Below are 26,027 nucleotides of genomic sequence, written 5' to 3' on the forward strand. Positions count from 1 at the left end.
ACCAACCTCCACCACTTCCTCTGGCAGCTCATTCCATACATGTACCACCCTCTGTTTGAAAAGGTTGCCCCTTAGGTCGCTTTTATTTCTTTCCACTCTCACCCTAAACCTATGCCCTCTAGTTCTGGACTCCCCTACCCCAAGAAAAGATTTTGTCTATTTATCCTATCCATGCCCCTTATGATTTTATAAACCACTATAAGGCTCCAACACTCTAGGGAAAACGGCATTCCCTGTAGCTCAAATCCTCTAATCGTGGAGATAGTGCAGATATATAATATTGAGGTAGATGATGACCCACAAGATGAAATGACAGAGTAGGTCGGTGTGCTGAATGGTCCATTCCTGCTCCTATGTTCTCCTGCTGCAAAAGCCAGGTTGTTGTGTAATTAAGAATTGCATGGGAGACGTGGATTGTCATAAAAATATCAGAACTATATATATCTCAAGTATTGCATTAGATAGTAATTTTCTGATTGCTCAACTGTTTGCCTTCTGTGTTTGGGCACTATTTTTCTAACCTTTAGTCGGGTTCTTGTGCAGTTTATTGTAGATTTTGAACTGCTTCAGTAAGTTGAAAACTTGTAACTTGGTTCCTGATTAAAAGTAACAATAAGCAGCTGGAATGATATTGTAGTGTCAAGTTGGAGTGCCCTTATCATAATTTATGACATTATCTATATTGATGCACTTTCCTTTGATCATTAATTGAAGGTGATAATTTGTGCTGGACCTTGATTGTACGGATTGTTGCAGCTGAGCCTGATTTTTGTCCTCACTCACCATGTACACTGGGGTTTGCTTCTGTCACCTTTCCCATAGAAACTCCGACCACTTATGATAATGTTAGTGCCATTTCATCTGAGATCAGCTAATTCACCACAGTGATCAAAGTTGGAACTTGGTCAGTCTGGCTCAATCCCATACTACATGTACTGATATTGAAAGCAATTGTTTTTTGTTCATTTTGCTTTAAAATAAACTTCAAGCAATCTCATTTCAAATGTTTGCTGGCAAGCTAACACATGACAGAGGTTTGGTGATTGGTAAAGTTTCCCTCAGTGGTATTCCACCAAGTTTTCAAAGGGGATGAACAATGAGTGCACTCGATAGGGATACATTAATTTAAAAAATTCAACAGATTTTCCTTAAATTAATTATGAAAGAATATGTGGTGCAGACAGGAAAGTGGAGTTGAGACCATAACCAGATCAGCTGTGAACTTATTGACTGACAGATCAGACTTGCAAAAGTGAATGGTCTACTTCTGCTTTGAGGTCCAATGTTCCTAGGGCATGGAGGTTAAGCTGTGGGGAAAGTTGCTCCAGTCCTCTGAATAAAACTGGGAAATCCATTTTATACTGAATACAATAATTTTGCTCATGCTGCATCTTGATTTCAAAATATTACTTTCATAAGAATGCTGCTGCACCCGATGCGGCCTCCTCTGTATCTGGGTTCATTACCCAGTACCAAATTCAATGTGGCCTCGTCCCTGTTGGCTTATCTGCACACTGTATTGGACAGACAGGCCGCCTCCTTGCGGAATGTTTCAGAGAACACCTCTGGGACACCCAGACCAACCAACCCAACCATCCCGTGGCTCAACACTTCAACTCCCCCTCCCACTCCACCAAGGACATGCAGGTCCTTGGACTCCTCCATCGCCAGACCATAGCAACACGACGGCTGGAGGAAGAGCGCCTCATCTTCTGCCTAGGAACCCTCCAACTACAAGGGATGAACTCCGATTTCTCCAGTTTCCTCATTTCCCCTCCCCCCACCTTGTCTCGATTCTCCTGCTCCTTGGATGCTGCCTGACCTGCTGAGCTTTTCCAGCAACACATTTTCAGCGCTGTACCAAATTGGAGTTTGGAAATTGTATTTTTTTGAAAAGGGTGTGAACTGCAAGATTGTTCATACGCAAATATCATTCAGAGCTTTAGTTGCCAACAAATCATCTTGTGTAGATTTCCATTGCCATGAATAGTGTCTTTATTCAGGAGATAAACTTTAAATGAAATGATTTCAAATCAGCTGTACATAAAATTGTATTGGGGGAAATAATTGCTCAGATATTGAGGAGGTACGGCTCTAGTTTCTGTTTTATTTTAACAGAGACTAGTATCACCTTAGCTCAAGTACATTATACTTATCTTTATGATTATTCCTTGCAAAAACTGATTAATCTATAAAGGGTGATGACCTTTTAACTATTGACAGTGGAAATAACAACAGGGTAAAGTATATGCTTCTGCTGACTCAACTTGACACTTCTCAAGGTTGCCTTCAGATTTTCTCCCAGCCGGATGATAGTCCGTAATTACCAACTGCTTTCATCTCACTGAGGCAGCTTTTGGCTAATCGTCATCCAACAACTTCCTCTGAAAACTCTGCTCATATTTTGACAGCTGTGACAAATTCTACAGTGGCAGTGGAGGCAATCCTTAATTTTTTTTAAAAAGACCTTGGATAAAACAATCAACAGTACCCTTAAACAAAAGGCAATTCAACATCTCTCCCAATGTTAATGAATCCTTTAAAAATATTTCAGAGTCTAGATCTATATCTTCACCAAAATGCTAATCAATTCTAATTTGGGCCATACCCTTTCAGTGTAGGACTAATCTATGAGTTTATGAAATATATTGTTTACAGACTAACAAACGATGAAAATATTACTTCTATCCATTTTCAGTGAGGATTATTTAGCAAAAAGGATTTAATTTTGATGTTTGTGTTTTGGTCCTGTTGGAAAACAAATTGTGATTTACAGAGAATCATAAACTTTAAATTTGTTTGGGGTATTTTAGGCCAAGTAATGAAAGGCACTCTAACGATATTGTACAGTCAATGTTAATGAGAATCCATTACTAAAATCTGATGTGTTTTACCTACCTAACATAACCTGTATTGCCACTTAGTTTTATTAACAAGCTTCAACAGATCCCTCATTACACTTTACCTTTCTGTACTATTACCAATGACTGGTTTGAGAGGGCCTGCTGTTGATTCCATTGCATAAGCTTTTGAATAATTAGGATTAGTTGAAGAAAGAAAATTGAGTCAGATCATGCAAAATTGAAGAGAAAGAGGTTGGCAGCACCAAGTTGTATTCTAAATTACCTCAAAATGTGCTACTGCAAATTTAAACCTTGTATTTTGATAGCTGTGTTAATCTAACCAAATAATGCTGACGGTGTTGCAAACTCACCTCTCTAATTTAGGAAATATATTCTAGTATGGGTCGAGGCTGCACCTCAGATATGCATCATATTATTTCTGCCTAAATTTGATGTTTGTCACCCTGTTTCTATTCATTGAAACCTGTGCAATGACTGGGGAGTGCACTTAATCTATTAGATAACTAACTTGTTGTAACATATTTAGAGAAAAAAATTAAACTTCAGCTCTCTGAATTTGTTTGGTAATAGATAACTGTAAGGTTGTGCAAATACAGTACAGAAGGTACGATGCAATAGCTAAACATTTCAACAAATTTTAACGATTGTTAATTATGATGGACTATTCATGCAGTTAATGAATGTTCAGTTGGATGAACCTTTAATTGTGTATCATTCATCATGAAATGTTGCTGAAGGGGACCAGCTGAAGATCACCCATGCAGTAACAATGTTCTGTTAACCATTACAAGATGTCACTGTCTATTGTTTTGGGTTAAGTGCGCATCAGTACGAATGACACTGCTTATTTCTTCTTTGGGGCATTAAGCTTTGGATTTACCATCACCTAGTGGGTTTAGCATGCATTTGAATCTTGTGGTTAATTTTAAGAAGTATAACAGTGATATAAAATTGTTGTGAGTAGAAATTTGGGTCCTTTAAGCTCCAGTTCTTTATCTAGATTAATAGAGGGATATCCATTCACCCTGTCTGTGGGACTGGTTTCATCAGTTGACAATCAGGGTGCAAGGTACAAAGTGCTGTGTTCTGACTGGCACTGCCAAAAGTCAGGAATCCTTTTTAAATTGTAAATGATTGGGACAGGATCCTTTCTGTTGGATTGTTAACACTTCAGAATAATACACCGCAGCAGAATTGAATCGTTGCATCAAATTGCACATAAGTGAGAGAGTTTCAGTGGTGTTAAATAGCTTGGAGATTGTGCAAGTTAAAATACTAATGAGGTACAATTTTTGTGTGAAACTTGCTTATTGATTACATTATTTTATTCTAAACGATATTCAGTTGTGCACTTTTTAAATAACCTTGAATATGGACGCGTGTTTTAATACTTTATAGCTAGTGTGCAAATGAAGGAGGATCCAAAATTTAATATTGATACAACAGCAACAACTGTTATAGTTGTTAGCACCTTCTGAACAATAAACATTTCAGAGTGTTTCATAAGAACTTTGCTAAAATATGACAGTGAGCCACAAAGGGGATATTACGGTAGACGACCAAAAAACTTTAGTTAAAGAGTTAGACCCTTAAAAAAGGAACAATTTGGATTAATATACAGGAACTTCGATTATCCGAACAACATGAGCTCGGGGAGTATTTTGTTCAGATAATTGAATGCCGGATAACACAGTTTAACCAAGCATCGGGACCTTGTGGTCTTGTTCAGATAATCCAAAATTCTGATAATTGAATGTCAGATAATCGAGGTTCAGCTGTAATGTCCTTCACTACCACGTTTCCTTTGGGTGCTCTGGTTTCATCCCACAGTCTAAAGATGTGCAGGTTAGGATGGAATCATTCCTGAAGAAGGGCTCATGCCCGAAACGTCTATTCTCCTGCTCCTTGGATGCTGCCTGACCTGCTGCGCTTTTCCAGCAACACATTTTCAGCTCTGATCTCCAGCATCTGCACTCCTCACTTTCTCCTAACTCAGAATTAACCACTCTAACTGAGATCATAATATTTGAAGGATCAGCTTAAATAAGACGTAGCAAAATAGATTTTACTCAGGTTGCTGACAAAATATTGAGGTGTTCGTACTATGTTTACTGTGGCAAAGTGGCAAAGTCCATATACATACGTATTTGGAGTCCTTTATTGAATACTTAGCTTTTATCTTTTTTATGTGACTTTGATTTTCTTATAGTTATGGTTTATGATATAGAGACATGCAATGCAGTATTTCACCACAGAATGCTGAATACTAACAATTAGTCTATGACTTGCCACTTTCTAGCATTCCTGAATAGTGCAAATCTTTTGGTCTATCATGTGAATAAATCATTAGAAGTGATTTGTAATATGTTGAACATCTTCATTCAGTTTGTCAGCCTGATCAATTTTAAAGTATTTTGGGGCAGTTGTTAGCAATACCTAGTTCACGTAGCAAATTAATTATTGTCCTGCACCTTTGAACTCGTGCACATTAACATTATTAAAAAGGGCATGTGTCAGGAAGTGGCTATATTTAACTCTAAATTTATGGTTTTTGCAATATATCTATGATATTAGCATACCCTAATATTTTAAGGGAGAACTCTGTCCTGATTCCTCCTACAGTTATGCAATATACCAGAATGAGTCAAATCCACTAAGTTCTGCCATTCAACAGTAAGGACTGGATTTGATGATTCTATTGCAGTTGGTTCAAGGTACAAGTGGACAGAAATGTACAGCGTCGGTCTATTCATTCTACCCACACTGAAAATTGCAGCACTGTTTCAACAGGTCTAAGCTAAGAACTGTTTTACATATAAATTAGGTCCTTTTGCTGGAAATGGAAACTTTATTATTGTATACTGATTCTCAATGATGGGTGAGCCTCGCACTTCAGTGAAAACGTTAAAGCATCCATCTTTAACCAAAGGAGCTGAGTGCGAGATCCATGTTGTCATCCTCCCGAGATCCCAAGCATCACAGATTCCAGTTTTCCACCAATTCAGTTCCCTCCACGTGATAACAAGGAATAACTGATGGCAGTGGATCCTGCAAATGTTCTGGAACCTGTCAACATTCTGGCAATAGTACTGAATACACGCCCCAAAGCTAGCTGTACTCCTAGCCAAACTATGCTGTACAGCTAGAAACATGGCATCTACTCAGCAGTGTGGGAACTTGCTCAGGTATAACCTGACTCTGAAAAGCAAATTCAAACTTGTTAATTGTCAGCAAAATGATGTAGAGGTTCATTGACAGTGCTATCAGTGGCTCTTACATTGGTTTCTGCAGGGCCACTGAGCTCCTGACCTCATTGTAGTCTTGTTCAAACATGAACAAAAAAGCTGAACTAAGAGTGAGAATCCTTGGCATCATGCCAATATTCAGCTGAGAATGGCAGCAAGGGTCCCGAGCAAAATTGGAGTTAATGAGAACCAGGAGGAAAGCCTCCACTAGTTGGAGTTGCAGAGGACAAGGGAAGATGGTTGTGATTGTTAGAGTTCAATCATTTCAGTTCCAGTGATTAACTGCAGGAATTTTTTAAGGTAGTTAAATCCATGCATTCAGCTGCTTCATGAATGACCCTTTCTTTTCATGATGTCAAATTGTTCATTGCGCAGTTTCCACCATTTACAGCTCTTGAAATACTCATGCAGTCTGTGTCCTTATGCAGGAAGATTTGGACAGTATCAAAACTTGGGCTGCTAAGTAACAAGCAACATTCACGCTGCAGAAGTACCAGGCAATGATTATCTTTACCATGAGAAACTAACTATTGACCCTAAATTGCCATCACTATGAACATAGTGAGGGTTTCCATTCACCAGGAACTGAATTGGATCAGTCATATCAATACTGTGGCTAAAAGAGGGGATCTAATGTATGAAGTTTGAGATGAATAACTTCTTTCTCCCCAGTGTCTGTCCATCATTAACAAGGTGCAAGGTTGGGAGTGTGACAGAATACTCTTTTGCTTCTCTAAATGAGGGAAACTCCATCCAACAAATCTGGACAATCTTGGCTTCAGTGTCAAAAAGTGTGGCGCTGGAAAAGCACAGCCAGTGAAGCAGCATCTGAGGAAAGTTAACTTTTCAAATTCCTGATGAAGAGGTTATGCTCAAAATGTCGACTCTCCTGCTCCTCAGATGCTGCCTGATCAACTGTGTTTTTCCAGTGTTTTGATTCTGATCTCCAGTGTCTGCAATCCTCACTTTTTCCTCCACAATCTTGGCTTCATCCTTGATTTGATTGACATCCTATTCATCACTTTCAACATTCATTTCCTTCACCACCAACTCACAATGTAAGAGTTTGTATAATGGAGCAATTCACTCATGCTCCTTCAACAGCACCTTCCAAACAAGTAACCTTGATCACCAAGAAGAGCAGAAGATGCATGAGAATTCCACTTCCTGTCAGTTCCCCTCTGAGCCACACACTTCCTAATTTGGAAATAAACCAGTGTTTTCTCACTTACGAGTCAAGATCTTAGATAGTCTTCCCTAACAGCATGATGGATCCACCTACATCACATGGACAGCAGCAGTTCAAGAAGGCAACTCACCATCACCTTCTTGTGAACAGTTGGGTATGGGCAATGGTTGTTGGTCCAGCTGGTGACATAATCCCATGAATGAACAATGAAAAGAGCTACCATTTTGAAACTTATTTGAACTAAATGTTTCTGACCAGTAAATTACTGGGATAGTAAAAATATTATCAAAGTCGAAAAAAGGAATACATGTTTAATTGTATTAAGTTATATTCAGTTCAGCACATGATATCTTATAAGTGATTCTGTATTTTTGATTGCCTCCAAACGAAATCTAAGCATGCTGTAAACAGATTTACACAGATCTAATCTTGTGGTAACTTTCAGATATACTTTTTAAATTTGTGAAACCCAAGGTAAGATTGTCAATCAACAGCTTAAGGCTGCTGCTTACTCAATTTTAAACAATGTTGTACAGAGAAGACAAATAGAAAATTGTGAAATAGAATCAGTGATCAGCCATTCCAGAAAAAAAAGTGGTAGTGCTTTAAAGGCATAGCATGTACAGACTTCTAATCCCAAATAAGGACCAGTTGTATTTGCTTTGTGATTCCTGAAGTGCAGTGTTTAAGGAGGACATAATGACTGAAAGTGAATGATGAATGAGGAATAGACTGATCTGAAGGTGCAGAGGGTATATACAGCTACATACAATAGTAGGAGATTACAGATGCTGTATACAAGCATAGAAATTTCATGTCATGGAAGCAGACTACTCAGTCACAGTTTGTGCCAGCTGAAAGAAAACAGGCCTGACATAACAGCCAGGGAGATGAATGGATTCTAAGTCAGAGATACCTATGTAAAGGTGGAAACAATGTGGATAATTTCAGTTTTTCTGGTGTTGAACTGTTTGCAAAACTTCATCTTAACTACTTCGTAATGCTTGATAGAGAATTATGATGTGGAAATGCCGGAGTTGGACTGGAGTGGACTGGGTCAAAAGTCAAACAACACCAGGTTATAGTCCAACAGGTTTATTTGTAATTGCAAGCTTTTGGAGCTCTGCTCCTTCCTCATACTTTTGTAATAACATTTAGATAATTAGGAAGGTAGAAAGCAGGTGCCATTGGATAATATCCCAAATGTTATTTTCTAAAAATTAGCAGTCTGATCTTTGGACATAAAACGTCACTCAAGATAGAAAAAAAAGGCTTCTAAATAGTCTTAGTATTACTAAATGCATATATGCAGTTCGCCAAAGTCAGTGACAGTTGCGTTTCTACTCCCAAACATTTGGTTATTCATTATAATTGGGGTATTCTGTCCATTCCCCTGCCTTTTGTCATGCCCTTTCAAAAATGCAAACCAATGTTTACTTTATTCTTTTTGAACCTTATTAATTCTGCTTCCAGATTGTGCAGACATTTTGTACAGAAAGCACATTGGGAAGGGAAAGAAAGATGGAGTTGCAAGAAAGAGATGACAAGAAGTAAAAGTTTAAAAAGTTACTTGGCATAAATAGCACAGCCAGTCTGTGGTATTGTAATACCACATCACTTCACAAAGTGGTCCTGTTTCCACACTGTAGGGAATCTAAAAAAAATTTGCATATTTCTTCAAAAATGAACTTTCCCCTCTATTATAAAGCTGTAGGAGACGACTCTTAAATGAGTTTGTCAGTTAAACTTTGTACATCAGTGAAATACTTAGCTTGCAGCATTCATTGAAGTTCTGTATTTCAAGAAGTCTAACCTGCTGTATCATTTCTATTTTGAATGTTTAGTTGGCTCCTTCCCTCCCACTGCAAGAAGACTTTGTATTTCATTGGAAGGCCATTACTCACTATTACATTGATACGTCAGGTAGGGGTCTTATTTTTTATTTCATTTGCTTTATCCTGTGTCAGCAAAAATGTATTTATGAACTGCAATACACAAAATAAATCCTGGCCAGAGTTTGAACAGAGCCAATTGTTAACTAGAAAAGTGAGTGGAGATAATGAAGTTTTCTGCTCAGTTTGTTTTTTTCAAATTTTAACCAGCAGTATTATTTAAGTATCTATATTCTGCCTAGCTAACCATGAAGGCAATTTGTAGTTATTGTAATAACTGATTTCACAGTCAGCAAGTGCTCAGCTCACAGGAATAATTTACAAGTAGAATTTGCTTCAGGTGATGGTGAGCAAAAGTATGCAGTATCTTTAACAAAGCAACTGATTTGGACATCTCAAGTAGTAAGATTCATCTTTCTCAGTGGCTCTTTTGTTAACCTCTAATTTTAAACTGTGCTGCTGAACTGAACAGATTGTTTGCTGACTGTCAGAGCAGCTGGTTCAGTAAGCAGCTGGAAACCTCCAGCAGAGTTTTTTTTTCATTGGAGAAAGTAACAACACTGATGAATTGAAATTAATATGGTGAATGGAAAAAAATCAACCAACATATCAGTAGGAAGTAGAAGGTGGAGTATTTAATTAACCATAATTTTTGCAAGTTCAAACTTGCAATATGATTAGTAACAATTTTTGCCATGCCAATTGCTTTGCATAGCTGACATTGTTAAAGAGTACTGTGACTAGTGTTTGACTTTTCCTTGGCTCAGTTTCTATCTAAGGATTTATTAAATTCACCTGCCTGTTCACATAGTAATTTTCAAGTGTCCTCAGTATTCAACCCAGTTTTCAAATTTGCCACAGAGAAATCAGGAATGAAAGTGTCACATTTTGGCTATAGTGAACATATGATATTTAAGTACTAATTCAGTTTGTTTAATTGATTGGTTTTGACCATTGTCTTCTAGTATGCCTTGGTTCAGTTTGTAATGGCTTGTTCCTGACTTGTTTTCTAAATCAAAATTGGCTGTTTTTGTCAAAAATGCTTCACAAATTCTTAGTGGCAAATGTTTGATAAAGTTAAAAGTTCACACCTTGTGAGTGCTATAATTTAGCAAGAACTATGGCACATATGGTGCTCAACCAATGGGAAAATAAGTACTGTTGTTGTTTGATATATCAACTTTTTTTAATTGAGCAGCTTCATCAAACGGGACTCAACAGAACAATCATAATTGTTATAAGCAAGGCTTGGCTTGCAATAAGGAAATTCATAGACATAAATTTCATATTAAAATTTTAAGAGTCAAATAACCTTTCCCTAATCTGAGTTTACAAAAACTGTAGTTACAACTTAGTTCTTGGCTCTTTTCTAGTCATCAGCAGCACTGTAATGGTGTTATCTTGTCTTTTCTGCTTCAGAATCAGTTATTGAAGTTTTTGCGATGATGTGCATTACTCAATAAAATGCAGCACTAATTTGGAATTGCCCAGTATATATTTTCACTAGTCGTGTTTTCCATGCCCTGTGTTTCTTCCATGTCCCTTTGAAGTTGTGTGTAGAAGCCATTAGGAACTGCAGCATACAATAGATCCTACCAGTCGTTTGCTTTAATTCAACAATTAACCTTTTAGATACGTATTATTACGATATCTCTAGATTGTTAGACAATCTTCTCCACTCATTATAAACCCGCATGTTTACAGGTGATTGTGTTCTTAACCTTGTTTATAAGATGTGTACGTGTGGAAGCTGTGCATGCTATTGCTAAATATTTTGCCTAAGTTGGAATTCAAAGTTGGTGGAATTTTTGGTGCACCATTTGTGCTACCATCAAATAATTAAGTTTTTCACATGTTCTTATTTTCAGCATCATCCTGCCATAATCCTGTATTTAACAAATAAAAAAAGATGACAGTTCAATCAGTTCTATAATTCTCATTCTTTGAATGTAGTTTATTCACTTCTTTCAAAGGTTAGCCTTCTACTACATTTGTCTATGGTTCTGATTATAAAAATATGAACATCTGGTTAATTTTTTTTGTAAAATATATTTTTATTTGCTAAGTAAATGTTTCCAATGGTTTCATTCAGTTAAAACTTGGATTTCATCTGGCATGCAAGTAGGAGGGCATCCCTGGGCTCTTGAATTTGCAACGAATAAAACTGTAACAAGTCACAATTATTTCAGTGACTTGCTTCTATTCTCACCTCCTAGCCCCTTTTGAATTCAATATTTAACATGTAAAAAGAAGCCTGTATCACAGGTTGGTACCAAACTTCATTAAAACTTGTATTTTGTTTCTTATTTGCATATGTTTGCTTTTGATTAGGTGTTTGACTTGCAATAAATAATTGGAATTTGTGAACCACGAAAGATGAGCTGTTGTGTTTTTTGACAGATGATAAAGCTCCAGTAACAGATACAAACATCCCATCTCATCTGGATCAGATGCTAGAAATTTTGGTTCAAGAAGAACATGAAAGGGAATCTGGCGAGACAGGCCCCTGTATGGAGTACTTGCTTCATCACAAGATCTTGGAGACTCTGTACACATTGGGAAAAGCTGATGTATGTTTTAAGCAGTAATGCTGAATAATTACTTTTAATTAATCATGCTGAATGGATTGCAGGTTTTAAACTCTTGAAAGGCCTGTAGTAATGAATCATTAACCAAGCAAATGCATAACAATTAAAAATGAAGTTATAGATTATGAATAGACAAGTTGTATATGACCTGCCCACTGTAAATTTTAATTATGTTGAATATTTTAACAAAGAACAAAGTTAACATTCTGGTCATAGAGTCATAGAGATGTACAGCATGGAAACAGACCCTTTGGTCCAACCTGTCCATGCCGACCAGTTATCCCAACCCAATTTAGTCTCACCTGCCAGCCCTGGCCCATATCCCTCCAAACCCTTCCTATTTATATACCCATCCAAATGCCTCTTAAATACCCATCCAAATACCACCCTCTGCGTGAAAACGTTGCCCCTGAGGTCCCTTTTATATCTTTCCCCTCTCACCCTAAACCTATGCCCTCTAGTTCTGGACTCCCTCACCCCAGGGAAAAGACTTTGTCTATTTACCTTATCCATGCCCCTCATAAGTTTGTAAACCTCTATAAGGTCACCCCTCAGCCTCCGACGCTCCAGGGAAAACAGCCCCAGCCTGTTCAGCCTCTCCCTATAGCTCAAATCCTCCAACACTGGCAACATCCTTGTAAATCTTTTCTGAACCCTTTCAAGTTTCACAACATCTTTTCAATAGAAAGGAGATCAGAATTGCATGCAATATTCCAACAGTTGCCTAACCAATGTCCTGTACAGCCGCAACATGACCTCCCAACTCCTGTACTCAATACTCTTGACCAATAAAGGAAATCATACCAAACGCCTTTTTCACTATCCTATCTACTTGCGACTCCACTTTCAAGGAACTATGAACCTGCACTCCAAGGTGTCTTTGTTCAGCAACACTCCCTAGGACCTTGCCATTAAGTGTATACGTCCTACTAAGATTTGCTTTCCCAAAATACAGCACCTCGCATTTATCTGAATTAAACTCCATCTGCCGCTTGTCAGCCCATTGGCCCATCTGATCAAAATCCTGTTGTTATCTGAGGTAACCCTCTTCGCTGTCCACTACACATCCAATTTTGGTGTTACCTGCAAACATACTAACTCTATCTCTTATGCTCACATCCAAATAATTTATATAAATGTATAAAAGTCTTTGTGGTACTCTGCTGGTCACAGGCCTCCAGTCTGAAAAACAACCCTCCACCACCACCCTCTGTCTTCTACCTTTGAGCCAGTTCTATATCCAAATGGCTAGTTCTCCCTGTATTCCATGAGATCTAACCTTGCTAACCAGTCTCCCATGGGGAACCTTGTCGAACGGCATACTGCAGTCCATAGAGATCACATCTAACGCTCTGCCCTCATCAATCCTCTTTGTTACTTCTTCGAAAAACTCAATCAACTTAGTGAGACATGATTTCTTACACACAAAGCCATGATGACTATCCCTAATCAGTCCTTGTCTTTCCAAATACATATACATCCTGTCCCTCGGGATTCCCTCCAACAACTTGTCCACCCCTGATGTCAAGCTCACTGGTCTATAGTTCCCTGTCCTTACCACCTTTCGTAAACAGTGGCACCAAGTTAGCCAACATTCAGTCTTCCAGTACGTCACCTGTGATTATTGATGATACAAATATCACAGCAGGGGGCCCAGTAATCATTTCACTAGCTTTCCACAGAGTTCTAGGGTAAACCTGATCAGGTCCTGGGGATTTATCCACTTTTATGCATTTCAAGACATCCAGCACTTCCTCCTCTGTAATATGGACATTTTTTAAGATGTCACCATCTGTTTCCCTACAGTCTTTATCTTCCATGTCCTTTTCTGCTAAATACTGATGCAAAATACTCGTTTAGCATTTGCCCCATCTCCTGCGGCTCCACACAAAGGCTGCCTTGCTGAATTTTGAGGGGCCCTATTCCCTCCCTAGTTATCCTTTTGTCCTTAATGTATTTGTAAAGACCCTTTGGATTCTCCTTAATTCTATTTGCCAAAGCTATCTCATGTCCCCTTTTTTCCCTCCTGATTTCTCTCTTAACTATACTCCTCCTGCCTTTATACTCTTCTCAGGTCTATCCAATGACAATAAAGCTAAGAAAACATTAAGTTTGGATACTCACCAAGCTGTCAAGTCTCACTAGGGGAACAGGTGAATTGTAGTGGAGATGAGTTTGTCTTGGGATTGGGAATACTTTTTGGACGGTCATTACATTGCATTTTTGACCCGCTGGAGGATTTTAAACACCATCCCTTTCAAGTATCTTTGCAGTTGGACCTGTAAAGATTTTTTTTTCTGTGATAGCTGCACTTTTGGTTTATTTTTTCACTTTTTAGAGCTCTCTGTAGTTGTTGACTGCTTTGTTAATGTTTCTGTTCATTCCTGAATCATGCTGTCTATCAAGGAGCACTCATTAAAGATAGTCATTGCCTCTTCAAAACTTTTCCAGGCATCACGTCTTGGTTCAATCTTGTTCATTGTCCTCCTCCTCCTCTACAGCCCACACTTGTTCCAATCCTTTTAGACCCTTAAAGGTTTGCATAGGAGAGAAGTAACTCTAACATTCTTGGCATTTAGATCATGTAATACAAATTGCTTATTTTTGATGTTTTTTCTCAGCATAAAGCGCTTCATAATCACTTGATCTTTTATGACTCATTATGAATACCTATATATGGGTAAAATTAAATACTATTCCAACTATTCAAGACAATCAAGATAGTGACAGGAGATAACTAGTCGTTAAGGCACATTGCATGTGCTTTCTTAGGTACAGGGATGGTGGTGGTCTTCTTGAAGCATGTGGGGACTTTGGCTTGTAGGAGGGAGAGGTTGAACAGGTCAGTGAATATGTCCGTCACTTGGTCTGCACAGGACCTGAGTGCTCAGTTGGGGACACTTTCTGGGTCTGTCACTTTCCTTGGGTTTACTCCCAGGAAGACTAATCTGACATCTGCAGCGGTGACTGAGGGAAGAGGCGTGTCTGGGGCTGTCAGGGCAGGCATCACCGCACTACTGGCGCACTGCTCAAACTAAGCATAGAAAGCATTGAGCATGTCAAGGAGGGACATGTCTTTGTCCGTTGTCTTGCTGTGCTTCATTTTGTATTGTTTATATTTGAATTTATAATAACGTGCCAACATAGCACGAAAATGTCACTTTTTCTGAGGAGTGGTTTTTGTTAAGTCCTCAAACCTGATGTATTTGTTAAATGTGGTAGGTTTTTCTCTTAGAGTTTTTTCATTTGAAGACACACATATGCCTAATTCTTTAAAACCTTCAAAACTGTAAATTAATTCTCTGAAGGTAATGAGCAAGAGGGACATAATGCAATGCATCAGCAAGTATCATGTTAAGAAGTCCCAGAATGCTGTTTGCATGAAAGTCAGCATGACTGTGAGCATCAGCATTATTGGAAATAAAATTGTCATGATTGAGATCAACATATAAAAGAATTAGGCTGATAAGAGGTTTTTTTGTTAAAAAACAAAATGTTGTTTCAGTATTTTAAAGCCAAAATAATGCTATTGCCATTGAAAATTGATGGAGCAAATCATTCAAGTTTAAATGTGTATATCATACACTGTCATCAAATAATTGCTTATGTTATGTAATTTGAATAATTTATTTTCCAGAAGTGTGTTTAACTTCTCATTGCTACTTATTTTTCTCTGGTTTGTAGTGTCCACCAGGCATGAAGCAACAAGTCCTAATTTTCTATACAAAATTACTAGGAAGAATTAAACAACCTCTGTTGCCACACATAAATGTCCATCGGCCTGTCCAGGTATGGTCTCATTACAGTATTTAAAAGTGACAGGTGCCACAGTGATGTGCTAAATATGTTTTAACTTGAGCAAATACATATTTCTATGATGTAAACAGATGAGCCGGCACCTGGTTAAGATTGAATGAAGAAGATTATAAACTAAAACTTACAAGACAGTTGACAGTCACTCTGAAAATAAAGGCCTAATTCTTCAAATTTTCTGTTATGTTACATAGGAAGAGCTTTTGCTCCTCACCTTAGAAGATAGTTGTTTTGTCTTGTGTAGAGCTAAATCTTTTAAGTAAGGAAGTCCTAAGATTGTACCTATTCTATAATGATCTAAATAGCCATTACCCGAATAGCAGGTGATACATAGATTTAGTCATAATATCCAAGAGTAGAAAAGAAAAATTGTTGAATCCCTGCTCCTGTTTGTGATCAAGTGATGTATTCTGAAAACTTTACTTTTCAAGACAGCAGTTGAGTCCTGCTACATAGACTATTATGATTTTCCACAATTTAAACTTGCATATGTAGAATATCCATTTGGAAGGACTATCGGAAAATGGGCAGCACTTATGGAACTGAATGCAGCTGTTTGTTGAACGAACCCTAGTCTTGGCTGTCACTTTTGTGCATGGAAGATGGTTATTGCATCAGGATGCCCAAGGCTACTGGCAGTCTAGAACTATACAACAGCATGAATTATTTGAGTTAAGATTGGGGTATTGCAGAAAAAGGGATAAATTTATAAACTCTTACATTAGCGTAAAAATCATTATTGTGGTAATTGAGTTAAATCACAAATGTTTTTCAGTTTGGCTAATTGATATGCTTTATATCAAGTGGTGGCTAAGAACATTCTAGAGAGTGAACCTCAGTTCAAACTAGTCCTTATTAATCAGTGCCTTGTTTAATATGTGTGAATATGCAAAAGAGTTGTTTTTTAAAACATGGGTTTATTATTAAATATTCTTCTTTTCAATGTTATATTTTTTCCAAAGAAATTAATTCGACTTTGTGGTGAAGTTCTTGCTGCCCCCACGGAAAATGAGGAAATACAGTTTCTCTGTATAGTCTGTGCAAAATTGAAACAAGATCCCTATTTGGTCAACTTTTTCCTAGAGGTAGGTATATCGTGCTGTAACCATTTTTATAATATATATAACTATTGCTTAGTTCTTTGATTGTTCCTTCTATTATCTGCATAACTGATGTGATGACATTATTGACCAAAAAAGACCTAATAGAAAAAATGTGTTTGATGATTCCCTCCCTCCCTCCAACACAGTAGCTTATATACTACATTGAATAAATGAGGGAAGTTTCTGTTAACTTTCAAAACTGCCTTTCTAAACTGTTCCAAATTTTCTAAACTTTGTATTCCTGTATTAAGTCTATTTCCATCTTTCGTATTCAACATTTTCATTGGTTTCAGGCCAAAGTTCCAAGCAGGATAAGGTATTGACCGAAAAGAGTTCTATAAATCTGATTATTTGCTCATTAACATGACATTTATTTTTATAAGCCCCCAACTAGTTCACTGCTATTCTTTCTATAGGAAAGTGAACCTGCTAATCATATCTAGTTTATCTTGCATGTCTTGTGTTAGATAAACAACTCTTAATGCCTTCTGAAGCCAAGCATACCAACTAAGTATAAAAACAGAATTGTTGGCCAAATGATGTAAATGTCGCTAAATATAAATTTTGTTCAGGCCTGTCAAATTAAACAAATTACAAGTGTATGTGTTTTAAAAATAAATTTGAATTTTATTTATGACAGATTTCTAATCACCACCCAAACCACAGCATGATCATGATAACAAGAGGACACTGTTGAACATGAGTGTCATAGGGCATCCTTGCCATCAGAACATGGTGGAATGCTGTACATTTATCTGCAGCTCTCCATTGGCTGAAAAAAAATTGTTGCTTTAGACCTTTCTTACCACTATTGCTACTGTTTTATATTGAGCAAATTAACCTAAAAATTTGATGTATAATAATGTTCACTAAAATGGAAACCATATTGTTTAGATTTTTTAAGAAATAATGAAACCAACTTTAATGAAATATTGAGTTTGAATTGTATCCAGACGTGGCACAATTTGTACCAGATTTGTTTTATACTTCCCTGAAAGCTGAAAGATTTCTCTGTATTACCCAACTGAAAATTTTATGCATGAAGCCAAAAAGACATTGCAGGCTTTTCTTATGACAACTTGCAATGAAATAATCTCTGTCCTTTTTAAAGTCAGTGCTCTTTGGCATTTTTTTCTCCAGCTAGTAATAGATTACATTAGATTACATTACATTACATACTTGTGTGTTTTATTTGCAGGATTTGTCATGGTGTCATTTATAGTTGGTTTCTGTTTTATATTATAAAATATTGCATTCAAGCATCAATTTTAACCTTTCCAGGTGAAAATACATAGTTTAATTGAAACCAAGGTTGCATGTTGGAAAGTGTTGAGTCCTTGCTTTTGTTAATGGCAGCTGTTTAAAAGAATGTATCTGTATGATTATTTGGAAAGATACCTAAGAGTAAATAATGTTTCAAAATGGCATAGTGCAGTTTTGCTCTCCTTATCTGAGGAAGGATTTAATATTTTGGAGGCAGTGAGAAGAGTTTTACACAATTGATACCTGGAATGAGCAGGTTGTATTCTGAGGATAAATTGGACAGGCTGAGCTTGTTTCCACTGGATTCCAGTGAAGCTTTGGGTCCGCTATGTGGATGACACCTTTGTCATCATGAAATGCTACTAATTAGAAGAAACACAAAAACACATAAAGAACATCCTTACCAGTATAAAATTCACCAAAGAGGAAGAGAGCAACAACAGACTTCCCTTCCTAGATGTCATAGGAGAACAAAAAGCCAATGGAGAGCTGCAGACCAGCGTTTGCAGGAAGCCACACACAATGACCAGATACTGAACTACAGGGGCAATCATCCCAGCACCCACAAGTGAAGTTGCATCAAAGCATTATTTAAACGAGCCACAGCACATTGCAGCATCCAGGAATTAGGAGAAGCCGAGGAAAACGCACTCCGCTGATTCCTACACAACAGAAATAACAAGAAGACGCGACATGCCCAGAGACTCTAGCCACCCTGCTATACATTAAAGGCATCTCGGAGAAGATGACCAGACTGTTCTAGCCTCTAGGCATCATGGTAGCCCAAAAATCTACCACCGTACTGAAACAGCTCCTGATGAATTTAAAGGACCCCATACCAACAACCAGCAGAATAGACGTCATATACAAAATACCCTGCAAGGACTGCAACAAACATTGCATTGGACAGACGGGCAAGAAACTCGCCACCAGGGTACTTGAGCACCAATTAGCCACCAAAAGGCATAACCAACTATCACTGCTATCCATGCACACAGACATAGAGGGACACTGGTTTGTCTGGGACAATACATCCATCCTGAGATAGGCTAAACAAAGACATTCACGGGAATTCCCAGAGGCTTGGCATTCAAACCGGAATGCCATTAACAAACATATTGATTTGGACCTCTTCCGCAAAAGAACCGGAAGTGATATCACCCACCACAGCAGACCACGACACAGCTAGCGGGACAGATCACCAGTGCTTCATCGAAGGATCACTGATGTTACCTAGCATGGTGACGAAACAGCTGAGAACAAATCTACCAGCTCAGCAAGCATATTTGCAATCTGAATAAGTGAAAAAGACCCTGACTTAATTGAATGAGATCTTGAATGGTCATGACAGGGTGGACAGGGAGGAATGTTTTCTCTTGTGAGTCAGTCCATAACTTTGGCACTGTTTTAAAGTTAGGGGGCCAATGTTTCAAGACAGATAAGGAGAATCTGCTCAAAGGATTGCACAACTTTGAAGTGAATAGACCTTTATTTAGCAGGAGAATGAAGAACGTAGATGGGAATTTGAAATTCAAATATTAACATATCATTCATGATCTTCTTGAATGATGGAGCAGTTTTGAAGGACTGAATTGTCTACATGTGCTCTATTTCATTTGGTTTATTGCATGTTTGAGAGTGACTTGCCTTCTCATCAAGATCACTTCTGACCATGTATGACATCAGTGAACCTAGGAAAATTTGGATCAATAGGAAAAAAAAAACTCTGTTAGAAACACACATGGCATAAAGCAAGATTGTTGTGATTCTTGGAGGTTGGTCATCTCAGCTCCAGGACATCACTGCAGGAGTTCCTCAGGATAGTCTCCATGGCCCGATCTTCAGCTGCTTCATCATTGGCCTTAACTTTATAAGTGTGGAAGTTTACTACTGATCACACAACATTCAGAATCATACACTACTCCATAGATATTGAAACAGTCAGTGTCCATATGCATGAAGATCTGGACAACATCAAGGTTTGGTCTGATAAGTGGAAGTAACATCATGCCACACAAGTGCCAGGAAATGACCATCCACAATCACTAGCATTAACATAATTGAATTCCCCACTATCAACATCCTGAGTGATAGCAGTAAAAACTAAACTGGACCAGTCACATACCTACTGTAACTACAGGAGCAGGTTAAAGGCAAGAAGTTCAGTGGCATGTAACGCCTTTTGTCTCCCCATGATACAGTAGTTCATCATGTAGATTGTTTTCTGGGTAAAAAAAATTCAATGGAATCTGACTCTGGCTTCAATTAGATCCCTATGGGAGCATATAGTTTGCTTAAAGCTGTGAATCAGAAATGCAACCACAATGTTAAAGGAGGAATAACAGCATTGTCCGCCTTCACCTTGATCACGGTATTAATCTTTTATTTCATATAATATGATCTGATCTATTTAGTGATGTTTCAAGCTAAATATGCTTAATGAAGATCCCATGTTCTAAGCTAGGCTTGTTATAAACTGTGTAAAATTTTAAAATAATTATTCAACACATTTTTTCTATTCATATCACACTAATTGACAAAAATAGATCAACATATTTATAAAGCTTTCAAAATTTACTCTGTTCAGAGTCATCTGTGGGTGGAATAATGTAAATGGTAATTTCGTGCTGAGAGAATGGTTCTTGATATTTTCACACTTCTTAGCAACTTGCTTGAACAAATTGCTGTTTTGATTGTATTTTAATGATTCAATACACCAAAGTGCCTTCATTACTCTCCTGCATGCTTAAATCTCTCTTCAGCTTTCTGCTATAACCAAATTTTTTTTTTCCCTAGAGCAAATCTCCTAGAGCTACAGGCGTTGCCAACCCACAGAAAACAGAAGTAGCTATTTCAGAAAATACTGTTGTGCCTGCAGACATATCATCAGAGATGGAACAAGCGCAACCTCCTGAAGCCAACACTAGTACAGGATTGTGCAATGCTACCTGTAGAGCTGTAGTCAGTCCACTGAACAGCAGGAGTGACTTGTCTGAACACAGTACTGATCTTTCTACATCATTAAATACCATGACCCTTTCATTACAAACAGCCACTGCAAATTCTTCTGATCTCCGTCAAAGCCAAGATTACAATCTGGTGAATTCATTAATAAACCTCAGTAAAAGCCCGGTAGGTCTGCTTTTAAAACTGCAGGTTATCCTTTTTCATTTGATGCTGCAGTTACGTTCTTTTATTGATTTATCAAAAGTAAGATTAGAAAAACCCTGCAGTGCAGAATTTATCATGCCCAGTCCACCTAACCTGAAATCATTCAGGGTCAGATTTTTATACGGGTACTTTCAGAGCTTGTGAACTAAATAATAAACGTTCAAGTTTAATATTTTTGCAAACACATTAATTAGCATCTACAAAATTCTTATTGAAAAGGTATTACTTATCAATAAAAGATGTTAGAAGAAACTTTCTACTTGTCGTATTACCTACATTCTTGAAAGCATGCAGTAAAAATTATGTAATGAAATATGTAGTGCTAAAAACACTGATATCAGATTTGTTTTGTATTTGAAGTCTGTATGATAATTTTATGGTCTTTTCATGAATATTGGTTGAATCATGCAAAGTATTTGTATTTTCTGCTTGTAGCTCCAACCAGCTGTTTTTCTGTTTGTGTTCCAGGATGGTCGAATTGTTGTTAAAGCTTCTGAGGGTCTAATGCTGCTAGTTAGTTTGCCAGAGCCAGCAGCTGCAAAGTGCCTGACTGACAACACTTCTCTCTGCCAATTGCTTACAGAAAGATTGGGTAAGCTCTATAGAGCATTGCCACAGTCGATAGATCCAATGGATATTGAATCTTTGGAGTCAGTTAACTGGGGGTAAGTAGAATAAAATTGTATCTTCAATTTTTTTTTTCCAATACTTTGCATTGGCAAATGCAGGTGATACTGAGTAGATTTGGTCAGATAATTTGCAATAAGTATCCTTGAAAGCAGATTTGTTTGCTAAATGAAAGACATAGTATAGAGGAACCTTATCCAGCATTCGATTATCCGAATTTCGGATCATCCGAACAAAATCACAAGGTCCCGATGTGTGGCCAACAATGTTATCCAGCATTTGATTAACAGAACGAAATACTCTCCTCCCATGTCCTTCGGATAATCGAGTTTCCTCTGTACATGTTCTTTAAACTTCTGTTTACAATTATAGGAAGGCTGCAGACAAGAGAAAAAGTGAAACTAACCACTCACTATTATACTTCTTCTGAATTAAATAATTACAAATGGCATAGAATAAAGAGAGTACTGATATTGTCCTCCCCCTCAACTATTTAAAATCCTGAATAAAGACAAAATACAGTGGATGTTGGAAAACTAAAACAACCACAGAGAATGCAAGAGAAACTCAGCAGGTCTTAAAGTTGCTCTTACCTTCAAGTAAACTATACTATTTATGTAAAATTGTCAATATCTAGTTTTTTTTAAACCAAACATTCAAAGCATAGTGGTTTACACATAGAAATGACTATTTCCAATTTTGTCTACAATATGAAGTGATAATACACAGCGGATTCTGCATGTGGTGAAAAAGACATGTCATTTTGGACTACAGTCCGAAGATTTCTTGGGACTGCAATCAGTTGAAAGACTGTTGACAGTGGTCTCGGTACAATTGTACAACAAGATTTGTGTTACTGCATGGCAGTTTTTACTTTTCACTGACAAGTTAAAGTTGCAGTATTCTGATTGATCTTACCTTTGAATCTAACTGGAGAGAAGTTGTGCAGTTGGTAGTCTCACAAGGCATGGAATCCAATGTGTTGTAAAAAATGGAAAAGAGGTCATTTGACTGACTTGGGTCAACTTAATTTTTTGGAATTTTGGTCTTCCACTTTTTAAGTGAAACCTCTTAACATTTGGTCAAATGTTGTCTGCAATGAAATGCGCTTGACAGGCAAAGTCTGTTTCAACTAGTAGTTTAAGTTGAAAATGAAAGTTTTCTATGAACTTGGTCACGTTGCTACCAGTAAAATGGCTATGAGACTGGTCAAGCCCACTGGGAACTTTGGTCAAGCTAGTTTAAGTTCTGATCTCTGTTAAAACTGCAGCCAGACCATGTTGTGACCTGTCCTGTAAGCTGTGATTTGCAGTTTCCTGGGCGGCATGGATTTGTTGGGCCAAAGGGCCTGTTTTCAGGCCTGTTTTCAGGCCTGTTTCCACACTGTAGGGAATCTATGATGCTGTGTTGACCAAATAAGGGAGGTCATATGGTGATCTGCCGGACATACTGGCACCATATTACCTTACATGGAGCATGGAATGTAGCTGTTTATAACTTGGTGTAAACATTTGGGAGTTGTTTACCACAAAACTCCATTGCTGGGATTGGATGGTCTGATCAGGTTTGGTCAATTCACTGGCTGAGTGCCAGATGTGTTCCTGGAAGCGAGCACATTTTGTAATAAAGGTTAGCAGAGCAATGGATTTTGCAAGAGATTAATACTTGAGAAGCACGTGACCTGAAGTTATCTTCAGAGAAGACGAAGAACCACTAGGCAAGATCTCCACTGAGAGCAAAGTTAGCCACTTCACTCAAATTGGGGTAGTATTTGTTTCAAGCCAAATTTAGAGTTAAAGTTAGGGTTAGGGTTAAATGAAGTGAGTTACAATTAAGTTAGACGAAGTAAGAAGTAAATGTTGCCATAAATATGTGTTTCACTTTGAGTATTGGTGCCTACAAAATTAAATGAAGAGTTTGTTTAAGTCTGATTCAGTTCCCTGTCTTTTGTCTATCACGCAAGAGAAAAACACCTGGGTAAAAGATTTGAGAACTCCTTTCAGACCACAAAACAATTTGCCATTTATAAAGCATCAGTCTGTACCTTGTATTGAATAGGAGAGAACTTAATTTTTTTTAACTAAAAACTTAGGCAGACTTCCTGATTAGCAATTTACATCTTAATGCTGTAGGCTAGGATCGTAAGGTGCTCTCAGCTTGACCTTAATATCTAGACCTTGATATTTCTTCATTTATCTGGCATTGACTATCGATTCTAGTCTACAGTTCAATTTCTTCCAGAACTTTGGTTCTTACTTCTGTTAGATGAATCATAAATGAAAGTATTTATTTTCTACTTTATTAACCGATGATAAATGTAGTGTCTAGCTTTGTATTTTAATCATTTATGAAATCATTTCGCAAGACATTAACTTTTCTAAAGTAATCTTTCTGTCCAGTTCCTTTATTTTTGGCATAGTTCGTTTTCGAGTCTGATAATGTGGTATTGTTTGTAACATCTTCAGCTGTTAGCTTCTTTTGTAGGTATCTTTCTTATGCCCGTCAGTGTCCAGTTTCATTTCTCATGTTTTTTGCTGTATATGGTGGCATTAGGTGAGAGGTACACAACAAATGCAGTAAGACTGGTGTTTTTTTAAACATTTTTGTTTTCAGGTTGTAGGCAGTACTGGCTAGGAATATTTTTTGTTGAACCCCAGTCACCTTGACAGGTTAACCTAACTATGGGACTGATGTCACACATATACTAGACTGAGTAGGATGAGAGGTTCATCACCCCAAATATCTTGGGAAATAAATCTGAAGTAGATTTTGTGGGTCAGGCCAATCTGGAAGTGTCCATTGCAAGATGAGAGAGCATTTGGGGACATAGAGAGCCTTCTATATTTGTGAAAATCAGAGTATGGTTTAAAACTTAATGAATCCACCATACTACCTTTTGCAATACAAAAGTTATACAAAGATTAACATTTTAGTGAACTGTCCAGTACGTTTCTTCTGTGATTTAGAATATCCCCAGTTCGTTTTCAATGTTTTTACACAGTTTAATCTTTGGCATAGCAGAGTAACCCATGTAACTAAATTGAGCGCCACAACTAACCCCATCAGTGTTGATTTTCTCTCCTATCACCACCCCACTGATGTGACTATAGACCCCCTACCACATCCAAAACTGCACACCCTCCACCCTGATCGACTGACCTGACCAACTCCTCAAACATTCCAACCTGACTACTGCTAACAACCCAACTACCTGCTCCAAACCCATCGTATACCCACCCACTCATCCCTCAGTTAACCACAGATGTTTGTCCATCTGTCTTGGATGCAAAATAAATCAATTAAAACTCATATAATGGGGTGAATTCAGAGGACAAGTTACCACCTCTTCAGTTCTATGTGACTGCTCCAGATCTTTATATCCATTCCATCCATTTTGCTAAATCTGAAGCAAATGTCAGCAGATTTTGTTTTTATGTCGTATTGAAAATTGACTTTTTTTCATAAATGTGTCATGAACTCTTACCTGGAGTCTAATTTGTGCTTATCAATGATAAAGCATTTTTGGATGTCCTGTCTTTTAAGGATTAAATTCTGTTAAATATGTTGTTACAATGTGCAGGTTATTTCTACAAATTGTATTTTCTGTTTTACAGATTAGACTCTTACAGCCATAAAGAAGATGCCACAGCTTTTCCGGGAAAGCGTGCCCTCATCTCTTTCCTATCTTGGCTGGATTATTGTGACCAATTAATTAAGGAAGCCCACAAGGTTTGAACAACAGGGATAGAAAGTGAATTCATTGAAAAATTGAAGTTTTGTGTTAACGTTGTGTAGAATACCCTTAGTGACTGGAAGCTTGTCTAGAGTATGTTTTCATGAAGGCAGCAACATAATTTCAGCAGGATTGTGTGTTATAGAAAAATGCATGCACAATACATCTTATTCCCAAGACAACTCTAAAAAATATCCTGTTAATTGAGGTACTAGGTACCAAAGTATGAGGGAGCTACTAAATCCAGCTGAGTACCATAATGGCAGTTATGAGCTCAAGAAATTAATTTGATGAGTTGCATAATTATTTTTCGTTCAAACTCAATCTTCAATACATTTAAATTCCATACAAACTGAAATAACCAATTGAAAAGTGCTATAACTCTTTAATGCACTAAATGAATTCTGCTAACCTGTTTATCCTGGGTAACACATTTATATCCAAGATGGTAAGCTAAATTGATAATTGTTCAAATGTGATATTTGATTAGACACTTTTGCATTGCTCTAATAAAATTGGTTGATACGAAGATAGTTCAC

General features: G+C 37.5%; 1 protein-coding gene across 1 annotated transcript in view; it reads left to right on the top strand.

The window, feature by feature from the left end:
* Nucleotides 1–26,027, top strand: part of fhip2a (FHF complex subunit HOOK interacting protein 2) — a 50,421-nt gene that overhangs the window by 6,132 nt on the left and 18,262 nt on the right. The window contains exons 2-8 of the mRNA XM_043712807.1: nt 9,143–9,221; nt 11,591–11,760; nt 15,463–15,567; nt 16,554–16,676; nt 20,754–21,089; nt 21,597–21,793; nt 25,370–25,484. Of these exons, the coding sequence (XP_043568742.1) occupies nt 9,143–9,221; nt 11,591–11,760; nt 15,463–15,567; nt 16,554–16,676; nt 20,754–21,089; nt 21,597–21,793; nt 25,370–25,484 (1,125 nt within the window). The remainder of the gene's footprint in view (nt 1–9,142; nt 9,222–11,590; nt 11,761–15,462; nt 15,568–16,553; nt 16,677–20,753; nt 21,090–21,596; nt 21,794–25,369; nt 25,485–26,027) is intronic.

This window comes from Chiloscyllium plagiosum, chromosome 22 (genome assembly GCF_004010195.1).
Source record: "Chiloscyllium plagiosum isolate BGI_BamShark_2017 chromosome 22, ASM401019v2, whole genome shotgun sequence".
Taxonomy (NCBI): domain Eukaryota; kingdom Metazoa; phylum Chordata; class Chondrichthyes; order Orectolobiformes; family Hemiscylliidae; genus Chiloscyllium; species Chiloscyllium plagiosum.